The sequence below is a fragment of the Rhinoraja longicauda genome, chromosome 29, assembly GCF_053455715.1.
Source record: "Rhinoraja longicauda isolate Sanriku21f chromosome 29, sRhiLon1.1, whole genome shotgun sequence".
Lineage (NCBI taxonomy): Eukaryota > Metazoa > Chordata > Chondrichthyes > Rajiformes > Arhynchobatidae > Rhinoraja > Rhinoraja longicauda.
Window position 1 is genome coordinate 2411766 of NC_135981.1, and position 23618 is coordinate 2435383.

Below are 23618 nucleotides of genomic sequence, written 5' to 3' on the forward strand. Positions count from 1 at the left end.
CCCACTGGTCACTGCCTGCCATTCCGAAAGGGACCCATTTATCCCCACTCTTTGCTTTCTGTCTGTCAACCAATTTTCTATCCATGTCAGTACCCTACCCCCAATACCATGTGCTCTAATTTTGCCCACTAATCTCCTATGTGGGACCTTGTCGAAGGCTTTCTGAAAGTCGAGGTACACCACATCCATTGACTCTCCCCTGTCAATTTTCCTAGTTATACGTTTCGATAAGATCTTCTCTCATCCTTCTAAATTCCAGTGTATACAAGCCTAGTCGCTCCAGTCTTTCAACATATTATAGTCCCGCCATTTCGGGAATTAACCTAGTAAACCTATGCTGCACGCCCTCAATAGCAATTGTAACATCGTCTGCAACGTGGATAATTCCCAAATTCCTGCTCTCCCCATAAGGAAGTGACACAACAGCGCACAATGTTTGATATATAGAGGCACCGATTTACATTCAGCAGTGATTTAAAGAAGAAAACAAAATGCATGTACTAGAATTTGAAATAAAAGCAAAAAATCTGGGAATCCCCGTAAATATGTACAGATAGAAACACAGATGAGCTCAGTCGGTCAGGCTGCGTCTGCTGGGGTTTGTCCAGCAGTTTATCTTTTGCACTTTATTCTGGGAATCTCATTACTATGCCGGCATTGCAGTCTTTCCTTGGTGATGTCCGCCATTTGCTGCAGAGCCTGTGTGTGTGGACCTGCCCTATGGTGACACCAGCTCCCGGCAAGCGCAAGACGCAGGGCGAGGCTGCTGCATGGTTCGCGATACGCGCGGGTGGGCGGCAGTACTCGGAGCGGGCGGTGGGTGGCGGTGTTTGCGGCGGGCGGGCGGGCGGCAGTACTCGGAGCGGGTGGCGGTGTTTGCGGCGGGCGGCGGGTGGCGGTGTTTGCGGCGGGCGGCAGTACTCGGAGCGGACGGTGGGCGACAGTACTCGCGGCGGTGTTTGCGGCGGGCGGCAGTACTCGGAGCAGGCGGCGGGTGGCGCTGTTTGCAGCGGGCGGCAGTACTCGGAGCGGACGGTGGCGGCGCTGCTGAGCGCCGGGGCTGCCTGGCGCGTGCGCAGTGCGGGCGCAGAGGGCAACATGGCGGAGGCTCCGGTGGAGGAGAGCGTGAGCCCGATGCTGTTACCGGGCAGCAGCGGCACGATGGCAACCGGCCTCCTCAGCCAGCTCCACGCCACCTCGTGGGACCCCACCCTCAGCACCGACTGGGACAGCGAGAAGCCCTCGCAGCCCTGCCTGCTGCGGATCAAGAGGTGGGTTAGTCTGGAGAGGCGGGCTGGGGGCGAGGGGAGAGAGGGGTCACAGGGCGAGGGGAGAGAGGGGTCACAGGGCGAGGGGACGGGGTGAGGGGTCACGGCGAGGGGAGAGAGGGGTCACAGGGCAAGGGGACGGGGTGAGGGGTCACAGGGCGAGGGGATGGGGTGAGGGGACAGAGGGAGAGGAGTCACAGGGCGAGGGGACGGAGAGAGGGGTATTAGGGCGAAGGTCGAGGGGGGACAGGGAGAGGGGTCACAATGGAGGGAAGAGGGGGGGCACAGGGGAGAAGGGTGAGGGTAAGAGGGGTAACTGGGCAGGGTGAGCGAGGGGGGAGGATGTTAGTGAAGTAGCCCAATATCCAGGAGGTGTAGAGAACGGGGGCTTCTGGGGGTGGCTATGAGATGGAAGGGGTGGGGTGTGTAGGATAGCAGGGTGCAGTAAGCGAGAATGGTCTAGGTCCAGGAGAAGTAAGAAAATAACTGCAGATGCTGGAACAAATCAAAGGTATTTATTCACAAAATGCTGGAGTAACTCAGCAGGTCAGGCAGCATCTCAGGAGAGAAGGAATGGGTGACGTTTCGGGTCGAGATCAGTCTGAAGAAGGGTCTCGACCCGAAACGTCACCCATTCCTTCTCTCCTGAGATGCTGCCTGACCTGCTGAGTTACTCCAGCATTTTGTGAATAAATAGGTCCAGGAGAACGTTCATGGTGCAGTCCCCTTAGCTCAATCACTTCCTTCATCCACGAGCCTTTCAATCCCATCCTCCCTCGTACACAACTATCAGCTAGTTCCATTTGTGCAGGAAGGAACTGCAGATGCTGGTGTAAACCGAAGATAGTCACAAAATGATGGAGTAACTCAGCAGGTCAGGTAGTACCTCTGGAGAGAAGGAATGGGTGACGGTTCAAGTCTGAAGAAGGGTCTCAACCCAAAACGTCACCCATTCCTTCTCTCCAGAGATCCTGCCTGCCTCGCTGAGTTACTCCAGCGTTTTGTGTTTCAGTTTCACTTTAATGCACCATGCGCTTACTAAATGTATATTTACTGTATCTCTTTTGTTTTGTACCTTCAACTTGGGTTTTTCCTCCACCAGCATTCCCTAAGCCCGCTTTTTCTTGTGTTTTCAAAAGCCAGCTTTATTTGCATATAGTCTTTGCACAAACGTTGGTGTTTATTTCAACTTCCTACTTCTCTCTGTGATGGAGGCCCCCCCCCCCCGCTGAACTCCCTACACTAATGAGCCTTCATATCTGTTGCTAGTTAACAAAGTGCCAGCAGTTACAGATGTTCTGATGAAGCTATTTGGATCTTTCTGTCTGGCCTGGGAATATTTTAAAGCAACGGAGGATTTGGTAGAATTAAAATATTGAGACCAAACCCCTTTGGCAATGTTCTGTGCAGTGAGACAATGGGTACAATGTAGATGGAAGTTGTGGTAGGAATGGGGAAAGTCATCAAGCCCCTGGAGCTATTGCTGCCGTTTAGGAGTGAGATTGTAGCTTATCTTTGCCCTGAGGTCCAGGGATCTACTCATTCTTATACTGCAGAATTATTAGAGCGCCATGCTTTTGGGCCAACTTGCCCAAGATGCCCCATTAACAACCAGATTCCCCATCTACACTAGTCCTACCTGTCTCCATTTGGCCCAAATCCCTCTGAACCTTTCCTATCCATATACCTGTCCAAATGCCTTTAGTTTAGTTTTTGGTCACCTGGACCGAGGTACAGTGAAAGGTGTGCTATCCAGTCAGCAAAAAGACTATACATGATTGCAATCAAGCCGTCCACTGTGGACAGATGCAGGATAAAATCCAACTACATGTAGTTTCAAGGTCTCCAATGAGGTGGATGCTAGGCCAGGACCACTCTCTAGTTGGTGATAGGATGGTTCAGTTGCCTGATAACAGCTGGGAAGAAACTGTTCCTAAATCTGGAGCTTTGCATTTTCATACTTCTGTACCTCTTGCCAGATGTGAGAGAGGAGAAAGGAGTAGAGGGAGTGTGAGACCCGTCCTTGAATATGCTGGTGGCCTTGCCGAGGCAGCGTGAAGTGCAGATGGAGATAATGGAAGGGAGGTTGGTTTGCGTGTTGGCCTGGGCTGCATCCACAATGCTCTGCAATTTCTTGCGGTCTTGGATGGAGCTATTTTTTAATTTAAATAGTACCTGCCTCAACTACCACCTCTGGCAGCTCATTTAAACCACTGTGTGAAAATGTTGCCTCTCAGGTTCCTATTAAATCTCTCTCACCGTAAACTTATGTCCTGGTTCTTGATTCTCCTATTCTGGGCAAAAGACTCTGTATGTCTACCTGACTATTCCCCTCATGATCTTATACACCTCTGTAATATCACCCCTCATTCTCCAAGGAATAAACTCCTCACCTGCCCAACCTCAAAAAGGGGCAACTTTTTCACACAGTGGGTGGTTGCTTTTTTGAATGAGCTGCCCGAGGTGGAAGTTGAGGCAGGTACTATTTAAATTTAAAATAGCTCCATCCAAGGCTGCAAGAAATTGCAGAGCATTGTGGGTGCAGCCCAGGCTAACACGCAAACCAACCTTCCTTCCATTAAGTCCATCTCCACTTCACACTGCCTCGGCAAGGCCACCAGCATAATCAAGGACGGGTCTCACACTCCCTCAAGCCTTGGCGACATCCTCGTAAATCCCTGCACTGTTGGTTAATAAGGGTTATCAGTGTTTACCGTTGACATTAGAAACAATTGCTGTGTGTGGGAGAGGATTCCACACTTGCAACTATTTGCAGGTGCAAGTGATTTCTGACTTTCACTACTCAATTCCCTAAGTGTTTCTTTCAACCTTTCTAATAATTCTCCTCAGTACCGTAGAAACCTTAATCAAATTGCAGATCGAAGGTATTTATTCACAAAATGTTGGAGTAACTCAGCAGGTCAGGCAGCATCTCGGGAGAGAAGGAATGGATGACGTTTCGGGTCGAGACCCTTCTTCAGACTGAAAATTGCAGATTAACCTTTTTAATCAGGGAATGTACCCTGAGGTTGTTCAGTTTAACCTTGGAATTCAGTCATTTTTTAATGATCTGGGCCCACATTTTGCCCATTTCTACCTGCCGTTGAGAAGGCGGTGGTGACCCGCCCCCTTGTACATTCATAGCTTGCATAAATCTTTGCTCTTATACCAATGGATCATTCCTAAATGGTACCCAGAACTGCCAGCTATATTTCAGTTGTAGTCCAGGCAAGCTCTTGCATGACTTGATGCTGTGTATTTTAATTTTCCAGATGTTAAGGTCCAGGTTCTGTTAGCCATTTAAATTATTTTCTGACTTTCTCATTGATATTTTAATGATTTATGTACCTCTCCATTTAGAAAGCAATCTCTGAACTAGTTTTGAATGGGCAGCCTCATTTTACCTTCATTGAAATCCATTTAGCACAGTTTTGCCCTTTCAGTTAATTTTTAATTATCAATTAACATATCATTTTACAATAGGTGCAGGAGGAGGCCATTCGGCCCTTCGAGCCAGCACCGCCATTCAATGTGATCATGGCTGATCATTCTCAATCAGTACCCCGTTCCTGCTTTCTCCCCATACCTCCTGACTCCGCTATCCTTAAGAGCTCTATCTAGCTCTCTCTTGAATGTATTCAGAGAATTGGCCTCCACTGCCCTCTGAGGCAGAGAATTCCACAGATTCACAACTCTCTGACTAAAAAAGTGTTTCCTCATCTCTGTTCTAAATGGCCTACCCCTTATTCTTAAACTGTGGCCCCTGGTTCTGGACTCCCCCAACATTGGGAACATGTTTCCTGCCTCTAACGTGTCCAACCCCTTAATAATCTTATACGTTTCTATAAGATCCCCTCTCATCCTTCTAAATTCCAGTGTATACAAAAACTAGGGCTTTGTTGAAACTAACTCACAAGGTCTTGGTTCAGGTATCATTGAGAGCTTCCCATGCATCCTGGCTAAATAACTGAAGGCGCTTGGTGAGGTATCTGGTTTATTCTCTTCTGGAGATGAGCACGAGATCAACATTTAAAAAAATACAGTTCCTGCTCTCCTTCTGAAGAATTGTTTGTGAGCTCTTCTGAATTGATGACAAGTTTCCCATCCCACTTGTGTGGTGAAGCAGTTTGCTCCAGAGCTGCATAGACCATAATTCTAACAAAAACATTCTCCGCCCGTTAGATCAGAACTTGTTTTGTGCAATTAGACTACATTTTCTACATTTCTACAGTGACGGTACTTCAAAGGTGCTTAATTGTCTCAAAACAGTCTTTAGTATATTCTGAATGTAAATACAGTTTTAGTATATGCTCATATAATCCAAGATGGCGCCCAAGCCAGGCGACTCTTTGTGTGCTGGTCACAGAAGTGGATCTGCAATCACACATTACTAAATAATTAAATAAATTGCTCTCTATAACTAAATTTCCTTCCAATCCAGACTGGAGTTGGATTTTTTAGATTTTAGATTCTTTTAGAGATACAGCACGGAAACAGGCCCTTCAGCCCACCGTGTCTGCGCCGCCCAGCGATCCCCGCACATTAACACTATCCTACACACACTAAGGACAATTTTTCCATTTACCCAGTCAATTAACCTACATACCTGTACGTCTTTGGAGTGTGGGAGGAAACCGAAGATCTCGGAGAAAACCCAGGCAGGTCACGGGGAGAACGTACGAACTCCGTACAGACGGCGACCGTAGTCAGGATCGAACCTGAGTCTCCGGCGCTGCATTCGCTGTAAGGCAGCAACTCTACCGCTGTGCCGCCTTGGCGATGTTCTAAGCTTTGGCATTTTGTGTTGCGGCCTTTTAGCTTTTGGCATGGCTGTTGTTTTCTATTATTGATCTGTTATTGGATAGACTGACCAATTCTGCTGAGGCTTTGCATGTCAGTAACACATCATCAAAAGTTGCCTGTTAAATCTGTCATCAAATTCTAGCAGGACCAAAAATTGAAACATTCATTTATTTCTGAACACAATCTCATGATTGTCAACAGACTTTGGCAACTCCGCTCACATGCCATCATTCTGGCGTGTCTTCAAGGACAAACTCAGACTGTTAGTCTTCATGAGCAATTTGAGTGTGGAGGCCATCACAGCTAATCTTAATTCTATTCTTATCTGATGTTCAGCCTTTATTTTTAGCAGCAACAGTCCACAGGGAGTGATAGGGTGGCAGAACTGCTTCATTTGATATGTTGGAAATGCTGAAGAGATGATGCACCCGGGCTTCTCCTGACATCCATGCCACCGCGAAGAGTGTGCAGTCCATCGATTCCGCATGATGCCGAGTAATGACTGCAAGCACAGACAACGTCCCAAGTGTCGTCTTGAACACCAGAGCTGGCTGCCATCTAGGCAAAACAGTACTGCCACAACACTAACACCCTCCTGGCAATACGGAAAATTGCCCAGGGTTAGTACTGCAGGTACTATCATCTGTGGATGATCAGCCATGATCACGATGAATGGCAGTGCTGGCTCGAAGGGCCAAATGGGCTCCTCCTGCACCTATTTTCTATGTTTCTATCACATTTAAGAGACAATTGGACAGGCTCATGGATAGGATGGGTTCAGAGGGTTATGGGCCAAGCGCGGGCAAGTGGGACGTATTGATGGGGCATGTTGGTTGGCGTGGGCCTGTTAGGCCTGTTTCCGCCATGTATGACTACATCCTTGCACAAAGAACAGGGTAAGTCCCAACAACACTGTGGAAGCAACTTAACCGAAAGGACCACAGCAGTTCAAGAAGGCAGCTCGCCAACACCTTCTTGAGAAATCGGGGTGGGGAATAAAAGCTGGTTTTACCAGTACGAGTCCCAAAAATGAATATCAGAAACAATATTGAGTCCTCCACCTTTTTCATTGCCTCCCCACTGCTAATCCTCACAAGATCAACTAAACCAGCACGAGGTGACCTGGGATTTGGTGGTTATGCTGATGAAAAGCGCAATAGAACGGGAACTGGGTTGGTTTTAATCTGGGATTCTATACCTCTACCCCTATGTTGGGTCTAGAATTTGCTTGTAAGGTTGGGAAAATGTTCCAAAAACACAAACTGTTTCTGGGATGAAGCTGCCCTTACTCTGGCCCTTATTCTGCAGTAAAGATCGATCATCACTCCCAATTGCCAGGGAGTTCACACTGTCAAGTGCACTCTTTTGAATCTCTCTGTCTCTCGCGGTGTTTGTAACATTAATTATTTTCTCCGCAGAGAAGTGGAACAAATCAAAAATATTCCCAATTCTGAACAGTATTCTAGGAAATAAAGTAAGCGGATTGTCACAGTGTGTGATGTGCTCCTTATCTCTGCGCCTCTATCACTCACCTCTCCGGGCCTCATTACCAACTGCAACAACTTGTCTTTGACGTTTGCTATCTCACTTGGCCCTGTGTAATGAAGGGAAGAACCTCATGACAATTCAAGCCATTATTTAACTTCTCCTTGAGGATAGACACAAGACTGTGTCACAAGTGACTTGCCGTGATTGCGAACCCACACATCAGGACATTGGGAGCGATGGAGTAAACGGTGGGAGAGTGGACAGGAATACTTTTTAAATATCCTCGTAACTGGAACCACCAGGTGTGTTACAGTGATGGAGCGGTAGAGTTGCTGCCTCACAGCACCAGAGACCTGGGTTCAATCCTGACTACAGGTGCTGTCTGTATGGAGTTTGTACATTCTCCCTGTGACCGCGTGGGTTTTCTCCGGGTGCTCCGTTTTCCTCCCACATTCCAAAGTCGTGCTGGTTTGTCGGCTAATTTTCATGAATAAATTGCCCCTGAATAGGATGCGAAACTGAGATGACCCAGAACTCGTGTATGGATGATCATTGGTCGGCTTGGACTCAGTGGGCCGAGCGACCTTTTTCCCCGCTGGAAACTAAACTAAAAGTTCAAATCCTTTCACAGTTTCAAAGACTTCAGTTACAGTGATTTAATTAGTTGTTGTAGTATTCGATTGCTTTACAGTCTTAATGTTGAACGTGTTTTAACGCTGTCCTCCTTCTCCGATGCAGGGATATCATGTCCATTTACAAAGAGCCGCCCCCGGGGATGTTTGTGGTGCCAGACCCACAAGATATGACTAAGGTGTGACTACAACGTGTTACATATCTCACCGTGCACAATTTAGTTTAGCATTCCATATGAAAACAAAATACATTCTGAAACCTGGCCTTTAGAGTTCAGTCAGATCCATATAGTTACATGTGGAGTAGATAACTTGGACATGCATGTAGATGGCAAATGTGCAGATGACACCAAGATAGCTGGAGTTGCAGACAGTGCAGAAGGCTGCCAACGTGTACGTCAGGATACAGATCTCCTCCAGATATGGGCAGAGAAATGGGAGCTGGAGTTTAAACCAAGCAAGTGTGACGTTTTGCACATTGGGAGGCAAAATGTAAGGAGGGCGGATACAGTAGGCGGCAAGACCATTGACGGCATTGATTTGCACAGGGATCTTGGGGTCCTGGTCCATAGCTCCCTGAAAGTAGCAACACCGAAATAGAGCGATAAAGTAGGTGTATAGAATGCTGACCTTCTTCAGTCAGGGTATTATGTGTAAAAGTCAGGAAGTCTTGATGCAGATCTATAAGACTTTGGTAAAGCCGTATTTGGAGTATTGCATGCAGTTCTGATCAGCCCTTTACAGGAAGGATGTGGAGGCTTGGGAGAAGGTGCGGGAGAGGTTCACCAGAATGCTGCCTCGATTTGGGGGGGAGTAGCTACAAGGAAAAGTTGGACACACTTGAATTGTTTTCTATGGAGGTTGAGTCAAGACCTGATAGAAGTGTATAACATTTTGAGAGGCATAAATAGGGTAGATAGCTAGAACCTTTTTCCCTGGATGAACATGTCAAAGACTAGAGGGCATAGCTTTCAGGTAAGAGGAGCAAAGGTTTTAGAGGAGTTGTGTGGGGCAGGTTTTGTACACGGGGTGCTGGGTGCCAGGGTTAGTGGTGGAAACAGATATGATGGTGTTGTTTAAGAGGCGTTTAGATAGGTACATGGACATGCAGGGAATGGATGTATATGGATCATGTGCAGCCAGGTGAGAGTTGTGTACCTTGGCATCGTGTTCAGCATGGACATTGTGGGCTGAAGGGCCTGTCCATGTGCTGTACTGTTTTACTTGATGCTAGAATGGTGCACTTGGTTCCAAAGGGTGTAGGAAGGATGAGGATTACATTCCTGAGAAGAGATGACGAATAAGGAAGTATTTTGATATGAGGCTGGATAATAGTGTGCTGTATTTAACACCTGAATTTTACTCGTGTTGGTTGATGCCCAGTAATTGTCGTACATTCTGATCAGATTTTCTGTGTCATTTCCATGCAGATCCATGCACTAATCACTGGACCTTTCGACACACCTTATGAATGGGGCTTTTTTCTTTTTCTCTTTCGCTGCCCTCCTGACTATCCCATCCACCCTCCGAGGGTCAAACTCATGACAACTGGAAATAACAGCGTGCGCTTTAACCCAAATTTTTACAGAAACGGCAAAGTGTGCCTCAGCATTCTTGGGTAAGTACTGATGTTCAGATGGAGATGTGCTGCTTCTAAAGATACGTTTCTGAGTAAAGTTGAAATATCTCCCACTAGCCTGATTAAGGACTGAAGCCTGAACTCCGCCATCAGCTGAGAGAATTACCTAATGTTGAGGAAGGGCCTTTGATGGGATGAGTGGCCTAATTCTGCTCCTATCACTTATGAACGTATGAAGGAACTGCAGACGCTGGTTTATACTGAAGGTAGACACAAAGTGCTGGAGTAACTCCGCGGGTCAGACAGCATCTCTGGTGAAAAAGGATGAGTGACGTTTCGATTTGGAACCCATCTCCAGGCTGTCTGAAGGAAAAAAACTGCAGATGCTGGTTAAAATCAAAGGTAGACACAAAATGCTGGAGTAACTCAGCGGGTCAGGCAGCATCTCGGGAGAGAAGGAATGGGTGATGTTTCGGGTCGAGGCCCTTCTTCAGTCTGAAGGGTCTTGACCCAAAATGTCACCCGTTCCTTCTCTCCAGAGATGCTGCCTGACCCACTGAGTTACTCCAGCACTTTGTAACTATCTGAGAGATTTAGTTGTTATACATATACCATTTTGTACAAGTGCCTACTCATCCATTCTGCATCGGACAGCTGGTCTCATAAAGCCATTAACTTTAAGAAGCCCATTTTACCAGCAGAAATCAGCAATTGACACACCTCACAGAGGTGCAGAATGCTATGATGTTTGGTACAGTGGATGTGGGAATATGCAGTTATGTTTTGCTTTGCTGTCCGTGCAAAGACAGAATCATAGAAGGATACAACACAGGAACAGGATCATTGAACCACCAGTTCATAGAGTGATACAACGTGGAAACAGGCCCAGCTTGCCCACACCGACCAGCATGCCCCATCTACACTAGTCCCACCTGCCTGCGTATGGAGTTGTGGAAATCTGCAACAAAAGCCACAAGTGCACAGCAGACCAGGCAGCGTCTCTTTGCATCGATGCTCCCTGACCCGCTAAATGATTGCAGCATTTTGTATTTTAAAGAAAACAGTTGCAGGCCAATGTTTTGCGCTAAATAAAAGATTTGCTGATATCACATTAGATTGGTGCCGAATCACCAATATTCTGCTCTGTCTTAAGGAGACACCTTTCCTTTCAGCACCTGGACAGGTCCAGCATGGAGCCCAGCACAGAGCATCTCTTCAGTGCTCATATCCATCCAGTCCCTGATGACTGAGAACCCATATCACAACGAGCCGGGTTTTGAACAGGTAAGCTGACGCCATCTACAACAACGTTTGGAGTCATTTATAATTTGTTGCCGATTTTATTTACAGGAAGTTAGATAAATAGATGAGTGATGGAAATGGAAGGTGACAGTAATGTGGTGAAGTGAAGTCCAGCAACACTACTGCAGTCCAGTTGGAGCAAGTCGCAAACTTCTGGGGCATTTGGTCTCCCGAGTGTAGTGATATGCCAAAGAAGTATTGTTAGGTGATGAATTTTAAATTTAAATTCTGCCAATCTAATTTCCATCCTAAAGATAGACACACAGTGTTGGAATAACTCAGCGGGTCAGGCAGCATCTCTGGAGAAAGGGAGAGGTGACGTTTCGGGTTGGGACCCTTCTTCGGACCGAGCCCAAACCTCGGCCCTTCTTCCATCCAACTTAGTTTTTAAACCGCTGTGCTTCCTCCCCTTGTCTGTGAGACCAGAAACAGTGCATTGAACTGCCGAGAACTACATAGTTCTTGGTTGCAGTCAGCACCTCTTCCACGGTTGCCGATATTCCTTAACAGGCTCCAGGTTTTACTCTGGACTTTGCAAAAGGAAAAATTACCCGAGGTTCCTGTTTGCACCTGTTATACCCGAGAACAGATGGAGTAAAGGCAGGCTCGTCAAATGGTGCACGCTGCAAATGAGAAGCCATCACCATCAGCAGTCATAGCTAACAAGCTGTAAGCATTTAAACGTGTTATTCCAGGACTATGGTTGAGTAACGGCTTATCTTTGTACGGGAAAGAGGGGTAACGTGAAAAAAAATCTCCTTTAACGTTGTAAGCAAAATGAACCACAGATGTTGATTTATGCCAACGATCGACACAAAATGCTGATGTGACTCTGACATCAGTCATAAGGCTAAGGTATCAAAATATTGTCATTCCCATCAAAATCCTAGCTCTGTGTCACTTCGAGTCACAGAGCTATATAGATCAGAAAAGTTGTGCTTCGGCTCATCTCGTCCACGCCGACCAAGTTGGCATTATAGGCTTGTCACGTTTGCCTGCATTTAGCCCACATCCCACTGAACCTTCCTATCCTGTTGAGTTGGAGAAAAAAATGGAAGGAAAGGAGAATGGGTCAGGTAATATTTGTAAATATATTAATGGACATTATTAAAAAACTGTGATATTTTTAACTTAATCTTTTTAGGAGAGACATCCGGGAGACAGTAAAAACTACAATGAATGCATCCGGCATGAATCTGTCAGGGTAGCCGTCTGTGATATGTTAGATGGGAAATGTCCCTGCCCAGATGCACTAAGGTAAGGTCACTTCACATGGGTTTAAGTAAAGCAATTTCACTCAAAGATGAAGCTTGTGAAACTATGCTCTGAAATATTTGATCCTTCAGCAGAATTAGGGTATTTGGCCCACCGAGTCTATTCCGCCATTCAATCGTGGCTGATCTATCTTTCCCTCTCAACCCCATTCTCCTACCTTCTCCCCATAACCCTTGACACATTTCATAATCAAATATCTGTCAATCCCTGCCTTACAAATTCCCAATTTGGCCACCACAGCCGTCTGTGGCAATGAATTCCACAGATTCACCACCCACTGACTAAAGGAATTCCTCCTCATCTCCTTTCTGAAGGTGCTTCCTTTTATTCTGAGGCTGTGTCCTCTGGTCCTAGACTCTCCCACTAGTGGAAACATCCTCTCCACGTCCACTCTGCCCAGGCCTTTCACTATTCAGTAAGCTTCAATAAAGTCGTCGTCGTTGTTGTGTCTCCCCCCCCCCCTCATCCTGCTAAACTCCAGCGAGTACAGGCCCAGTGCTGTCAAACGCCATCCAGTTGCCATTCACTGTTGAATGCAATTTGTGTGATAATTATACTGAGAGAGTTTAAAGAAGGCACGGAGTAGTTGTGACTGACTGCAGTCAGTACCCAAAGGATGCAATATTTGTCGAATGGAAATGAAAATATTTAATCAGTGGGTGGATGTAATGTGGAATGCATGTGACTGAAAGGGTTCAATTCAGTGGAGGAGAATTTGATATTGACACAATTCTGGGGAAAGGTGAAGAAGGCAAGGGGGCTGAATGGCTCTTCGAAGGAGCCAGCATGGATGCAGTGGGGTGAATGGCCTCTTGTGCTCTATAATTCTAGTGGCACTTAAATTAACTGGTATAAAAACATGCGGTAGGCTATCTTGCCCTTCATCTCTGCTCCACCATCCAGTCGTGGAACACAGAACAGTAGTTTAGTTTAGTGTCACATGCAGCGAGGTACAGTGAAAAGCATTTTTGTTGCATGATATCCAGTACGTCACAGGAACAGGCCCTTCAGCCCAAAATGTTCGTGCTGAACACGGCAGCAAATTAATCTAATCTCCTCTGCCTGCGCATATCCGTGTGCCTATCTAAAAGTCTCTCTTAAATGCCAATTTCATTTCTGCCTCTATCTCCAGCTCTGGTCCCCACCACACTCTGAAAAATAAAAACTTGCCCCCCATATCTCCTTTAAATGTTGCCCCTTTCATCTTAAACCTATGCCCTCTAGCCTTCAGCTGCAGGTTGTTTTTGATGCTGTAAATTATAAATCAGATGCACAACTGTAAATATTGATTAGTTAAATTGCTGTATGATTGTTTTCCGTTGTCTCAGGAGTGTGATGGAGAAATCTTTCATGGAGTTCTACAACTTCTATGAACTGTCTTGTAAGGATCGACTTCATCTACAGGGACAAACCATGCAGGTAACATCTTTTTGCTCGTTCTTGTTACTCATATGGCTCCTGCGCCATTGGTGAAATCGATTGATTGAACGATGCAGCGTGGAAATAGCCCCTTCGATCCACCGAGTCGAACACTGACCTTCAATCATCTGTTCACGCTAGTTCTGTTATCCTCACTTTTTCATCCACTCACTAAACATTTGGGGCAATTTACAGAGCCAATTAACCTACAAACCAGCACGTCTTTGGGATGTGGGAGAAAACCGGAGCAGCCGGAGGAAACCCTATGGTCATAGTGACAACGTGCAAACTCCACACAGGCAGCACCCGAGATCAGGATCAAACCTGGGTCTCTGACACCGTGAGGCAGCAGCTCTACCAGCTGCACCTCTGTGCCACCCAGCCTTGTTGGTGATTAATTCAGCGATAATGGGTGCTCTTATAGAGAGCCACATTTTCTTGAGCATCATTCATCCTATATCCAGCGTCAGTTCCTTGTGTACAAAAATAACCATTTCTTTCCCAATTCATTGTGCATGGCTCGGTTGCAATCATGCATTGTCTTTCCGCTGACTGGCCAGCATGCAACAAAAAGCTTTGCACTGTACCTCGGTAATAATGATTAAACTAACTAAACTAACAATTTTTTTTAAACTTCTGCTTTTCTCTAAACGTAATGCTACAATGCTGTCAACTATATTCTGCACTCTGGTATTTTTCTCTTTGTGCTAGCTGTAGAACTTGTGTATGACTTGATTGTGTTCATGTACAGTATGATCTGAATTAATTGGTTAGCACACAAACAAAAGCTTTTCCCTGTACTTCGGTACACATTACAACAATACACCAATCTAATCCAATCCATCTCCTTTGCATTGAAGATAGACACAAAATGCTGGAGTAACTCAACAAACCATCTTTGGAGAGAAGGAATGGGTGATGTTTCGGGTTGGAACCCTTCTTCAGTCTGAAGAATGGTCTCGAACCGAAACATCACCCATTCCTTCTCTCCAGAGATGCTGCCTGTCCCGCTGAGTTACTCCAGCATTTTGTGTCTATCTTCGGTTTAAACCAGCATCTGCAGTTCCTTCCTACACACTGATTTGTATTGAACACCCACATATGTTGTTTTAATTATATCTGGCATGCTGATTTTGTTTTTGTTAGATCCCATACTAGAGCATTTAAAAACCATAGTGCTTCTTCATTTCCCCTGCACTTGGGCAGGGCGCTTCCTTGTGGATTCTCCTCACAACGTTGTTCTGTGAAGCAACCTTCCACATGGACTAGATTGATGTTGCTGCCTCTACAGAATTTGTTATTAATTAATTACTGGGATATCATTCCATTAGGGTTTTTGACTAATGCAAACATTCTTTCAAAGTCATCGATGATGCATCAGTGCTCCAAGTATTACATCCCAGGTTGACTCATCTGTTTTCACTTGATAGTCAAAAGCTAACATTAACACCACTACAAAGAGAAATTTAACATTAGCAGGTTTTAAATTAGATTAATTATTTTCTTACAAACTGCCCAAATGTGTTGTCATCTCTCCATTCTGAGCTAATGTCCTGAATTTATGTCTCAAATTATCATTGAGGAGGAAAAGCGCTTCACATTTAATGCCTTACATGATTTCACACGTGCTTGTGGAAAGAAGTTATGCATCCTGCAAAGGAGTTGGTAAATGTCCTCTACTTTCTCTGCAAATTGCTTAAGAACATGGAGCAGCAGAGCATAGGAGCAGACCCTCGGCCCAATGTCCATGCCGAACATGATTGATTCCAGGTTGAGCTAAACTGCACGTGATCCTATTTCCCCATTCCCTGTATATCCATCTACTGATCGAAAAGACTCTTACACGCCACTATCTCTTTCTGTGGCAACCACCATCCCTGGCAGCGCGTTCTAGGCACCCACCATTCTCTGTAAGACAAACCGTGCACATCACCCTGTGCATCTCCTATATTCTTTCTTTCCTATATTCTTACCCTTCTCACCTTAAAGGTATTCCAGTATCAATTGTGGTCTTCATATTTTGAAAAGGTTATAGGGGCACAGGAAAATAGGTTTGGGCATTTAGTAATTAAGGTTTAGAAGAAAGAAGGCTCCAGAATTTAAGATATTGAAGTAGAAATATGTTATTTGGTTCCTCGTGCCTGAGATTGTTTAGATCATAGTTTTTATGGATTTTGGCAGAATTATATAGTGATTTCTTTTTCCAACCTGTGGGAACAAGTTCCAACTCTTTTTGCAGTGGGAAAGAAAGGTGGGAACACAGGTACACAGTGCTTTTGAATTCTTCGACATGTTTAGTTTAGTTTAGAGATACAGCGCGGAAACAGGCCCTTCAGTCCACCGAGTCTGTGCCGACCAGCAAACTCTGCACAATTACACTAACCTACATACACTAGGGACAATTTACACATACACCAAGCCAATTAACGTACAAAACTGTACGTCTTTGGAGTCTGGGAGGAAACCGAAGATCTCGGAGAAATCCCACGTGGTCACAAGGAGAACGTGCAAACTGTACAGACAGAACCCGTAGTCGGGATTGAACCTGCAGCTCCAGGCGCTGTAAGGCAGGACCTACTGCTGCGCCTCGGTGCCACAGTAGTTTTTAACATTTACGCTCTGGGGGAAATAGACTCTGACTGTTTATCACATCTATGCATCATCATCTTATATAGTTTATCAGTTCCCCCCCTCAACTTCCGATGCTCCAGAGAAACCACACTCAGTTTGTAAGCTTTGGTTGCACACTTGGGAACAATTGAGGCTGAAAGAAATGCAAAGGCCTTTATCTCCTGTTGCTCCATGTCTGGGTGCCAACTCCCGCAAGCCGTAATAGCTGCTCCAAACTCTGGATGCTTTGAAATGTTGCAGGCAATCATACGTGTGTAGGCACAAAATGCTGGAGTAACTCAGCGGGTCAGGCAGCATCTCTGGAGAAAAGGAATAGGTGACGTTTCGGGTCTGAAGAAGGCTTCCAACCAGAAACGTCGCCGATTCCTTTTCTTCAGAGATGTTGCCTGGCAATAGACAATAGTCAATTTATTTGTCACATACACATAAATGTGCAGTGAAATGAAAGATTACCCGCAGTTACCATGCTGAGTTTACCCGCAGTTACCATGCTGAGTTACTCCAACATTTTGTGTCCATCTTCGGTATAAACAGGGAACTGCGCTCCCTTCCTGTGCGTGTGTTTGTTACCTGTAGTGATCGTTTGGAATTTCAGCGTAAAGTGGCAGCCATTTTCTTCTTGCTCTTGCAGGATCCGTTTGGGGAGAGGCGGGGTCACTTTGATTACCAGACCTTACTGAATCGGCTGCAGATCACCAGGCAACGATTGAAAAAGAAATGCGAAGAGGAGGAGATGGAGCCAGACTCTGACAGCAGCTCCTCAGGAAACGAGCAAGACAGCCAGGGCACCTCGAACCTCTAGGGTACAGACTGTGGGACGGGCCGTGTCTGTGGTGGTGAGGATCTAAGGGAAGCTGGGCACAAGCTCAGGTCCAGGGTCGAGACCCTTCGTGTGGTTTTGTAAATAGACCAAAGGTCAGGGATCTTTGTGGGCCGCCTGTTTTATTTGGCTTTCGCTTTATAATGATAGAGGAGAGAGAGTGAAGGGGAGAATTGGCTTGGGTCAGAATCATATGATTTTTTTTTTTTTAAGATTTTAGCTCTCCAATCCATCCTCCTCAATGGCAGGGCCCAGCTTTCATTGTAAAGTGTTGCTCCAATGCCCAGATTACCCGACAAGGTCACCCTTGTGCTTCATCCCGACCAATACAAGCAGCAGACGTTTTTTGTGTGTTTTATATAGGTGACATTCACATGCAAACCAGTCTGTGGTGACTTCCTCTGCGCCATTATTGTTCCAAGTATTTATGGCTTCAGGATTTGCATCTTCAGTCAGTTTAACAGCTTGACCAGGTGGCGAGAGAGAGCTTGGGGCGACCGTGCACTGCACAACCTACAGAATTAATCCACATCATTTACAGAAAATCTTCCTTGAGTGTGACCTTGTTGTCCTTTTAAAAGGCCCTTTGATCTTGCTGACAGATAAATACAAACCAACTAAGGCAGCAAAATACAAAATCAGTTTACTGAAAGGCCACTTTTTACAGGCATTTATATTAATGACATTCGATTACATAAAGTAAGTATTTGCAGTAATCCCGCATTTTTAAACTTCATTTATGTTTTGTTTATTTCCATGACGCTCCACTGGTGACAAGTAGCTTCGCTCCTGCTCCTTATGGTCTCTCCCCTAACCAATTAATAATTTAAATAAATAAGATTCAAATTGTTTTATCAAACTACCCAAAGGCATGTTTTTTTTAAAAAGGGAATCTGTGGTACATGACTAACCAGGCATTGTGAAAGATTTAGTCTGAAGTTCATGGTAGTTTGACAGCTTTATTCCTGACATTTTCCACATATCGAGATTTTAAGTATTAAAAACTGTGAGTTTATCACAGTCTGACTTCAAGTCTCACATGTTCTGTAATAATGTTAATTATACTGGGTGCCTGCAAATTGTCTTGTGGAGTAACTTGTTGAGCAGACAGTTACCCAGGTCGAGGAGAAAGATTGTTTGAGGTGTGGGCTGGCAAATTAAATAGAATCCAGTAAAAGCCCCGCAGTTAACGGTCCTAACAAGCTGCTGAAGAAGCACTATTGCCTGCTTGTTCCTTTCATTGTGTTTAAAAGGCTGGTGATCTGTCAGGTTTCTGCAGACTATATCTGGAGATGATTTTCTTACGCATTAATGTACAGTTGTGCTGGCTTAAAACTGGAGATAAATATAAATCTTTCTTCAAAGTTTCTCCTAACATACTACACTACTGAAGTCCGCTCTCCACACCCTGGATTCTTTCCGTTCCCATCATAACTTTGTCACTCACTGATGCAAGTTCAAATTCAGTCCAGGAGAATGGACTGTATCCTTCCTTATTCCCTCAATCCACAATCTCCCTTCTGGTTCAAAGTAGCTTTCACCTTGTTTGATTTCTGGTGTCTGTTTCAGATTTGGTGCTCAGGGGAATTAGCTAACAAGGTGCCAGCATCACAGAACTTTTGTAAAACATTAACCCTGATAGCCCAACCACTTTAAAATTCCTGGGGTTTGAGTATCCTGCCCTCCTGGTTTAGTACGCTGTGACCAACAACAAATAGGAGAAAAAAAAGAACACTTTCCATTTGGCCTGCTTGGTGCTTTATTTTTCCATCTCGCCCAGAAATTATACTTCGAAGTGGATGTTGATTTGTGCAGTGGAGTAGATGCTTTTTGACCTTGTTACCTTGTTTGTCCAGGGATCCCATTTCCGGTGGTCCAGAGGACAAGGCCATACACTGTGTTCCTCAACAAGTCTGATCAATTTGCCATGAATCCTTTGTTACACTAATCTATGGGCTTGACTGGTGATGAGTCCTGTGGAGACCTGCACATGTGTCATTCAAAAGTTGAAGACATAGAATCCTGCTTTTTTCCCCTAAAGTTTGTGGCGGGATCTTGAAGCTTCTCACATCACGGTGCAATCAGTATTTCCTTTTTCTCTAAATAATGTCTCCAATTTTAATTTGACTCTTCGGTGAGCTTGCTCTCTGGAACTGAGTAGATGGACCACAAGCAAAAATATAGACTGCTTGAAATACTCGGCGTTTGTGGAAAAAGGGAACTCAGTTAATAGTTCAGTTCTTGCATAGTAATACTTTTCCCACAGACCCCAGAGGTGCCCTGGGCCCAGTTGATGGTGTGCATTGGGTTGGTTGACACCAGAGTGGCTCCTTTGGTTTCCTGCCATTCACCAGGTGGCAGGAGGAAGGGGAGGAGAAACATTCACCAAACTGCCTTTGTTCCTGATCGATGTGCAAAAACCCGTCTCCCTGCGCACTTTCCAGCAAGATCGGGTTAGAAGATGTGTGTACCTAGGTCACCAAGCTTAAGGTTTCCCCATTGCATGATGCGGAGGGAGCCTTCTGTCGCTTGCCTGTTGTACCCGCGAGAGTGTGGTGCTCACAGGAATTGAGAGTGATTGTTCGGTGGGCATGTCGTGTTATGCAATGGTTCTCCATCCTACAAAGCGATCCGAGATAATAACCACGAGTATTGATCGCGGCTCCTATAATTATGCACTTTTAATGCAATTAATAGCCATGGCCAGTGTGAGGGCTTGCTCCTGTGAGCAAATACTTTCATAGATATCTGATGGAACAATAAAGTCACTTTATATTTGAGACAATTGGTCAGATTTCTCCATGATGACTACCACCTTGCTTCTCAAGAGTGAGTTGGTGCCAGACCACTTCAGTGACTCAGTTTGCTTTTCTAGTGGGATGTCCAGGGATTCTTTATTCACCAGTGCTATTGCAAAACAAATTGGGCAACATGCATTACTCTGAGTGTGTGCGCGCGTACCTATGTAACGTTCACTTCAGGCTTCAAACCCCCACGACACAGTAAAGTATTGTGCCATAAAGGAAGATAGGGATGTGAGAACTATTTTGCAGTTCATAGACTGGCTCACATTACCCAGATATCCAATTACTGGGCTGTTCTAAACGAAGAAACCCCTTTCATCATTAATGTTCATTTGCAATGGAAACTTTGCTACCCAGAACTTAGATCTCAGATCAGTGTCGACACTGACTTCAGTACAGAACCGGTGGCACATTTACTCCTAATTCAAAGCAGGTTTGCCCCTCTGAACTTCAAACACCCACACATTCAGACAAAACTTCTCTCAGATGCTGTCGTGTGGATTAGATGGAAGAAATGTTTGAATCAAACGTAACGCTATACGTTTAGCCCATTACTAGATGAACATGTTTAAAGACAGTCCACCAAGATTATTGGACTGTTGTAGATGGGTGAATGGATAATAGATTGTTGCTCTCCGGTTCACTGGCCTGTAATTAATTTCATGGAAAGACTGGTTGATCTGTCCATTTTAAGCAGTAATTTGTGAAACTGGTATTTATTTTACTCGTGGATCCCAATGTCTTGAAAAGTGTGGTTTCAAAATTAGCTGCCAAGATATTCTTTCTAACCAAAACGCTTGCATGAGTATTGACTGATGCAAAGTATCAGAAGGGTAAACAAACACTGCATCATTGACTTTTTTTACAAAGACATCCACTGGATTGCAAATTATGTTGTTAGTGGCAGGAAGGTTGTAGTTCGAAGGGGTTAGAAGATCTGATTTTTTCTGTATATTCACTGGGCACCCTTGAAGCATGTGTGTTCGGGTCCGACCAAGAAGCACACAGAACCTCCCGGAACGTCTTTGCTGAATTGTCTTTCACAAGGATTGGAAACCAGTGTTCCTTTATACAGGCAGGCAAGCCTTGAAGCTGATTCTGTGCAGAAAGAATTTGACCACTTGATTTTGGTCTTCTTTGCTCCATCCCTGCACTAATCAAATGTTTTTTTTACTACTTTGATCTTTAAACCAATTATTTGGATTTCTTTTTTTAAAGCCCCAGGTAAATGCAGGGAGACCCAGGCCTGTGCAGAGCAGAGTGTTTTCATTTGTGATTGTGATGGGGTTGACACTGATGCCCTCAGTCAGTCTGCCCAACCTTGCCATCCTCCTCTAATGCCGCAAGTGTTCGTATGTTGGCCTGAAAAGGCCCTGTGCAGTCTCCCTTTGCAGGGGGGACTGGATGGGGTGCAGGAATCCATGAACTGCATCTCGGCAATGAGTGGGGAGAGAGAAAATACTGAGGTGAGTGAGAACTTCATGTAAAACACCTGCTTACACTTCCTTTTGTAAATTAAAGATTGGTTTGTTCAGAAGATAGACACAAAATGCTGGAGTAACTCAGCGGGTCAAGCAGCTTATCTGGAGAAAAAGGATGGGTGAAGTTTCGGGACAGGACCTTTCTTCATACTTCAAAGTCTAAAGAAGGGTCCTATCCCGAAACATCACCTGTCGGATTTTCTCTAGAGATGCTGCCTGACCCGCTGAGTTGCTCCACCATTTTGTGTCTACGGTATAAACCAGCATTAGCAATTCCTTTCCACACATTGGTTTGTTCAGCCTGGGCTGCTCATGTTAGCTACACCTCACTGAAGTGACTCGTTGTATGACAAATCTGGGCCGCATGGACCACACGCACAGGAGATCTCTCAGTTTAAGATGCCAGACAGTGCTGCACTAGTTTTTGTCTCAGATCGGCTTCCTTAAGTGGTGAAAATGTATATGGAAGAATGGCCATTCATCAGCTTTTCATGGCTCCCTGCAGCGGTTTAAATTCTCTAGCTGGAAAGTACATTCCAGTGCCCATTAGTGGTGGAGCTCGGACATAATCCAAGGCAACATGAGGGAAGAGGTTAAGACACAAAACGCTGGAGTATCTCAGCGGGTCAGGCAGCATGTCTGGAGAAAAGGAATAGGTGACGTTTCAGGTCGAAACCCTTCCAAACCGAAATGTCGCCTATTCCTTTTCTCCAGAGATGCTGCCTGACCTGCTGAGGTACTCCAGCATTTTGTTTCTATCTTCGGTGTAAACCAGAATCTACAGTTCCTTCCTACAATGAGGGGAGGGGTTATTACTTAGTCCCTGGATGAAAGGAGATCCAGTAATGCTACTCAGGCTGGGTTATGACACCAATTTAACCACCTGCATCTGTTAAGGACTGTCTAATCGTGGTTAACAACTAATATGCAAACTATGTAAAGCACTGATGTCTATTTGTTTCATATTGTATATAAGCAACAATTGAATTTTTTGGTGCAATAAAATTTGCTGATAGCAGAAAATTTACACAAACGCATGATTCTTGTGCAGCTTCATTCTTTGTAAATGATGGGATGGTGCACCAGATTTGTCGAGATCATTCGTCGAGATCATTCGTCGAGATCTCGATGCAGAAGAAAGCCGTTCAGTTCATTACACAGGTTGTTAGAAAAAACAAATCATTTAATCCCATCTGTTATTCCATAAGAGCCTTGCAAACCTCTCCAGCTATTCCTTTGCAGACATTTGTGCCCACAATGCAAGTGTTCAGTTGAACCGAGAATAACTCCAAAAACGTACAGGTTTGTAGGCTAATTGGCTTGGTAAAATTGTAAATTGTCCCTGGTGTGTGTATGATAGCGTTAATGTGTGGGCATCGCTGGTCAATAGACAATAGATGCAGGAGGAGGCCCTTTGAGCCAGCACCGCCATTCAATGTGATCATGGCTGATCATTCTCAATCAGTACCCCGTTCCTGCCTTCTCCCCATACCCCCTGACTCAGCTATCCTTAAGAGCTCTATCCAGCTCTCTCTTGAATGCATTCAGAGAATTGGCCTCCACTGCCTTCTGAGGCAGAGAATTCCACAGATTCACAACTCTGACTGAAAAAGTTTAATCTCAGTTCTAAATGGCCTACCCCTTATTCTTAAACTGTGGCCCCTTGTTCTGGACTCCCCCAACATTGGGAACATGTTTCCTGCCTCTAACGTGTCCAACCCCCTAATAATCTTATACATTTCGATAAGATCTCTCATCCTTCTAAATTCCAGTGTATACAAGCCTAGTCGCTCCAGTCTTTCAACATATGATAGTCCCGCCATTCCGGGAATTAACCTAGGTAGGCGCAGACTCGATGTGCCAAAGGGCCTGTTTCCGCGCTGTATCTCTAAACTAAACTGAGTTGGATCGACCCGGTAAAAGTCACTCAAAACGAATTAAGATGCAGTAGAACGATCATAAATCAGATCAAATCTTGCTGTGAAGAACGGTCCTGACCCAAAACGTCCATTCCTTCTGCAGATGCTGTCTGATCCACTGAGTTACTCCAGAACTTTGTATTTTGTTTGTCAGCCTGCACCTTGTCTGTCTCTTCAATCTTGCTGCAGGTATGTAT

At 45.1% G+C, this 23618-nt stretch overlaps 1 protein-coding gene across 1 annotated transcript; it reads left to right on the forward strand.

The window, feature by feature from the left end:
- The first annotated feature begins 1089 nt into the window (after positions 1–1089).
- On the forward strand, positions 1090–22539 carry ube2z (ubiquitin-conjugating enzyme E2Z). Its single transcript, XM_078424373.1, has 7 exons — positions 1090–1271; positions 8298–8370; positions 9622–9809; positions 10943–11054; positions 12217–12329; positions 13676–13766; positions 17029–22539. The coding sequence occupies exons 1-7, from the start codon at positions 1099–1101 to the stop codon at positions 17197–17199; spliced, it is 921 nt and encodes a 306-aa protein (XP_078280499.1). The 5' UTR covers positions 1090–1098; the 3' UTR covers positions 17200–22539.
- Positions 22540–23618: the final 1079 nt, after the last annotated feature.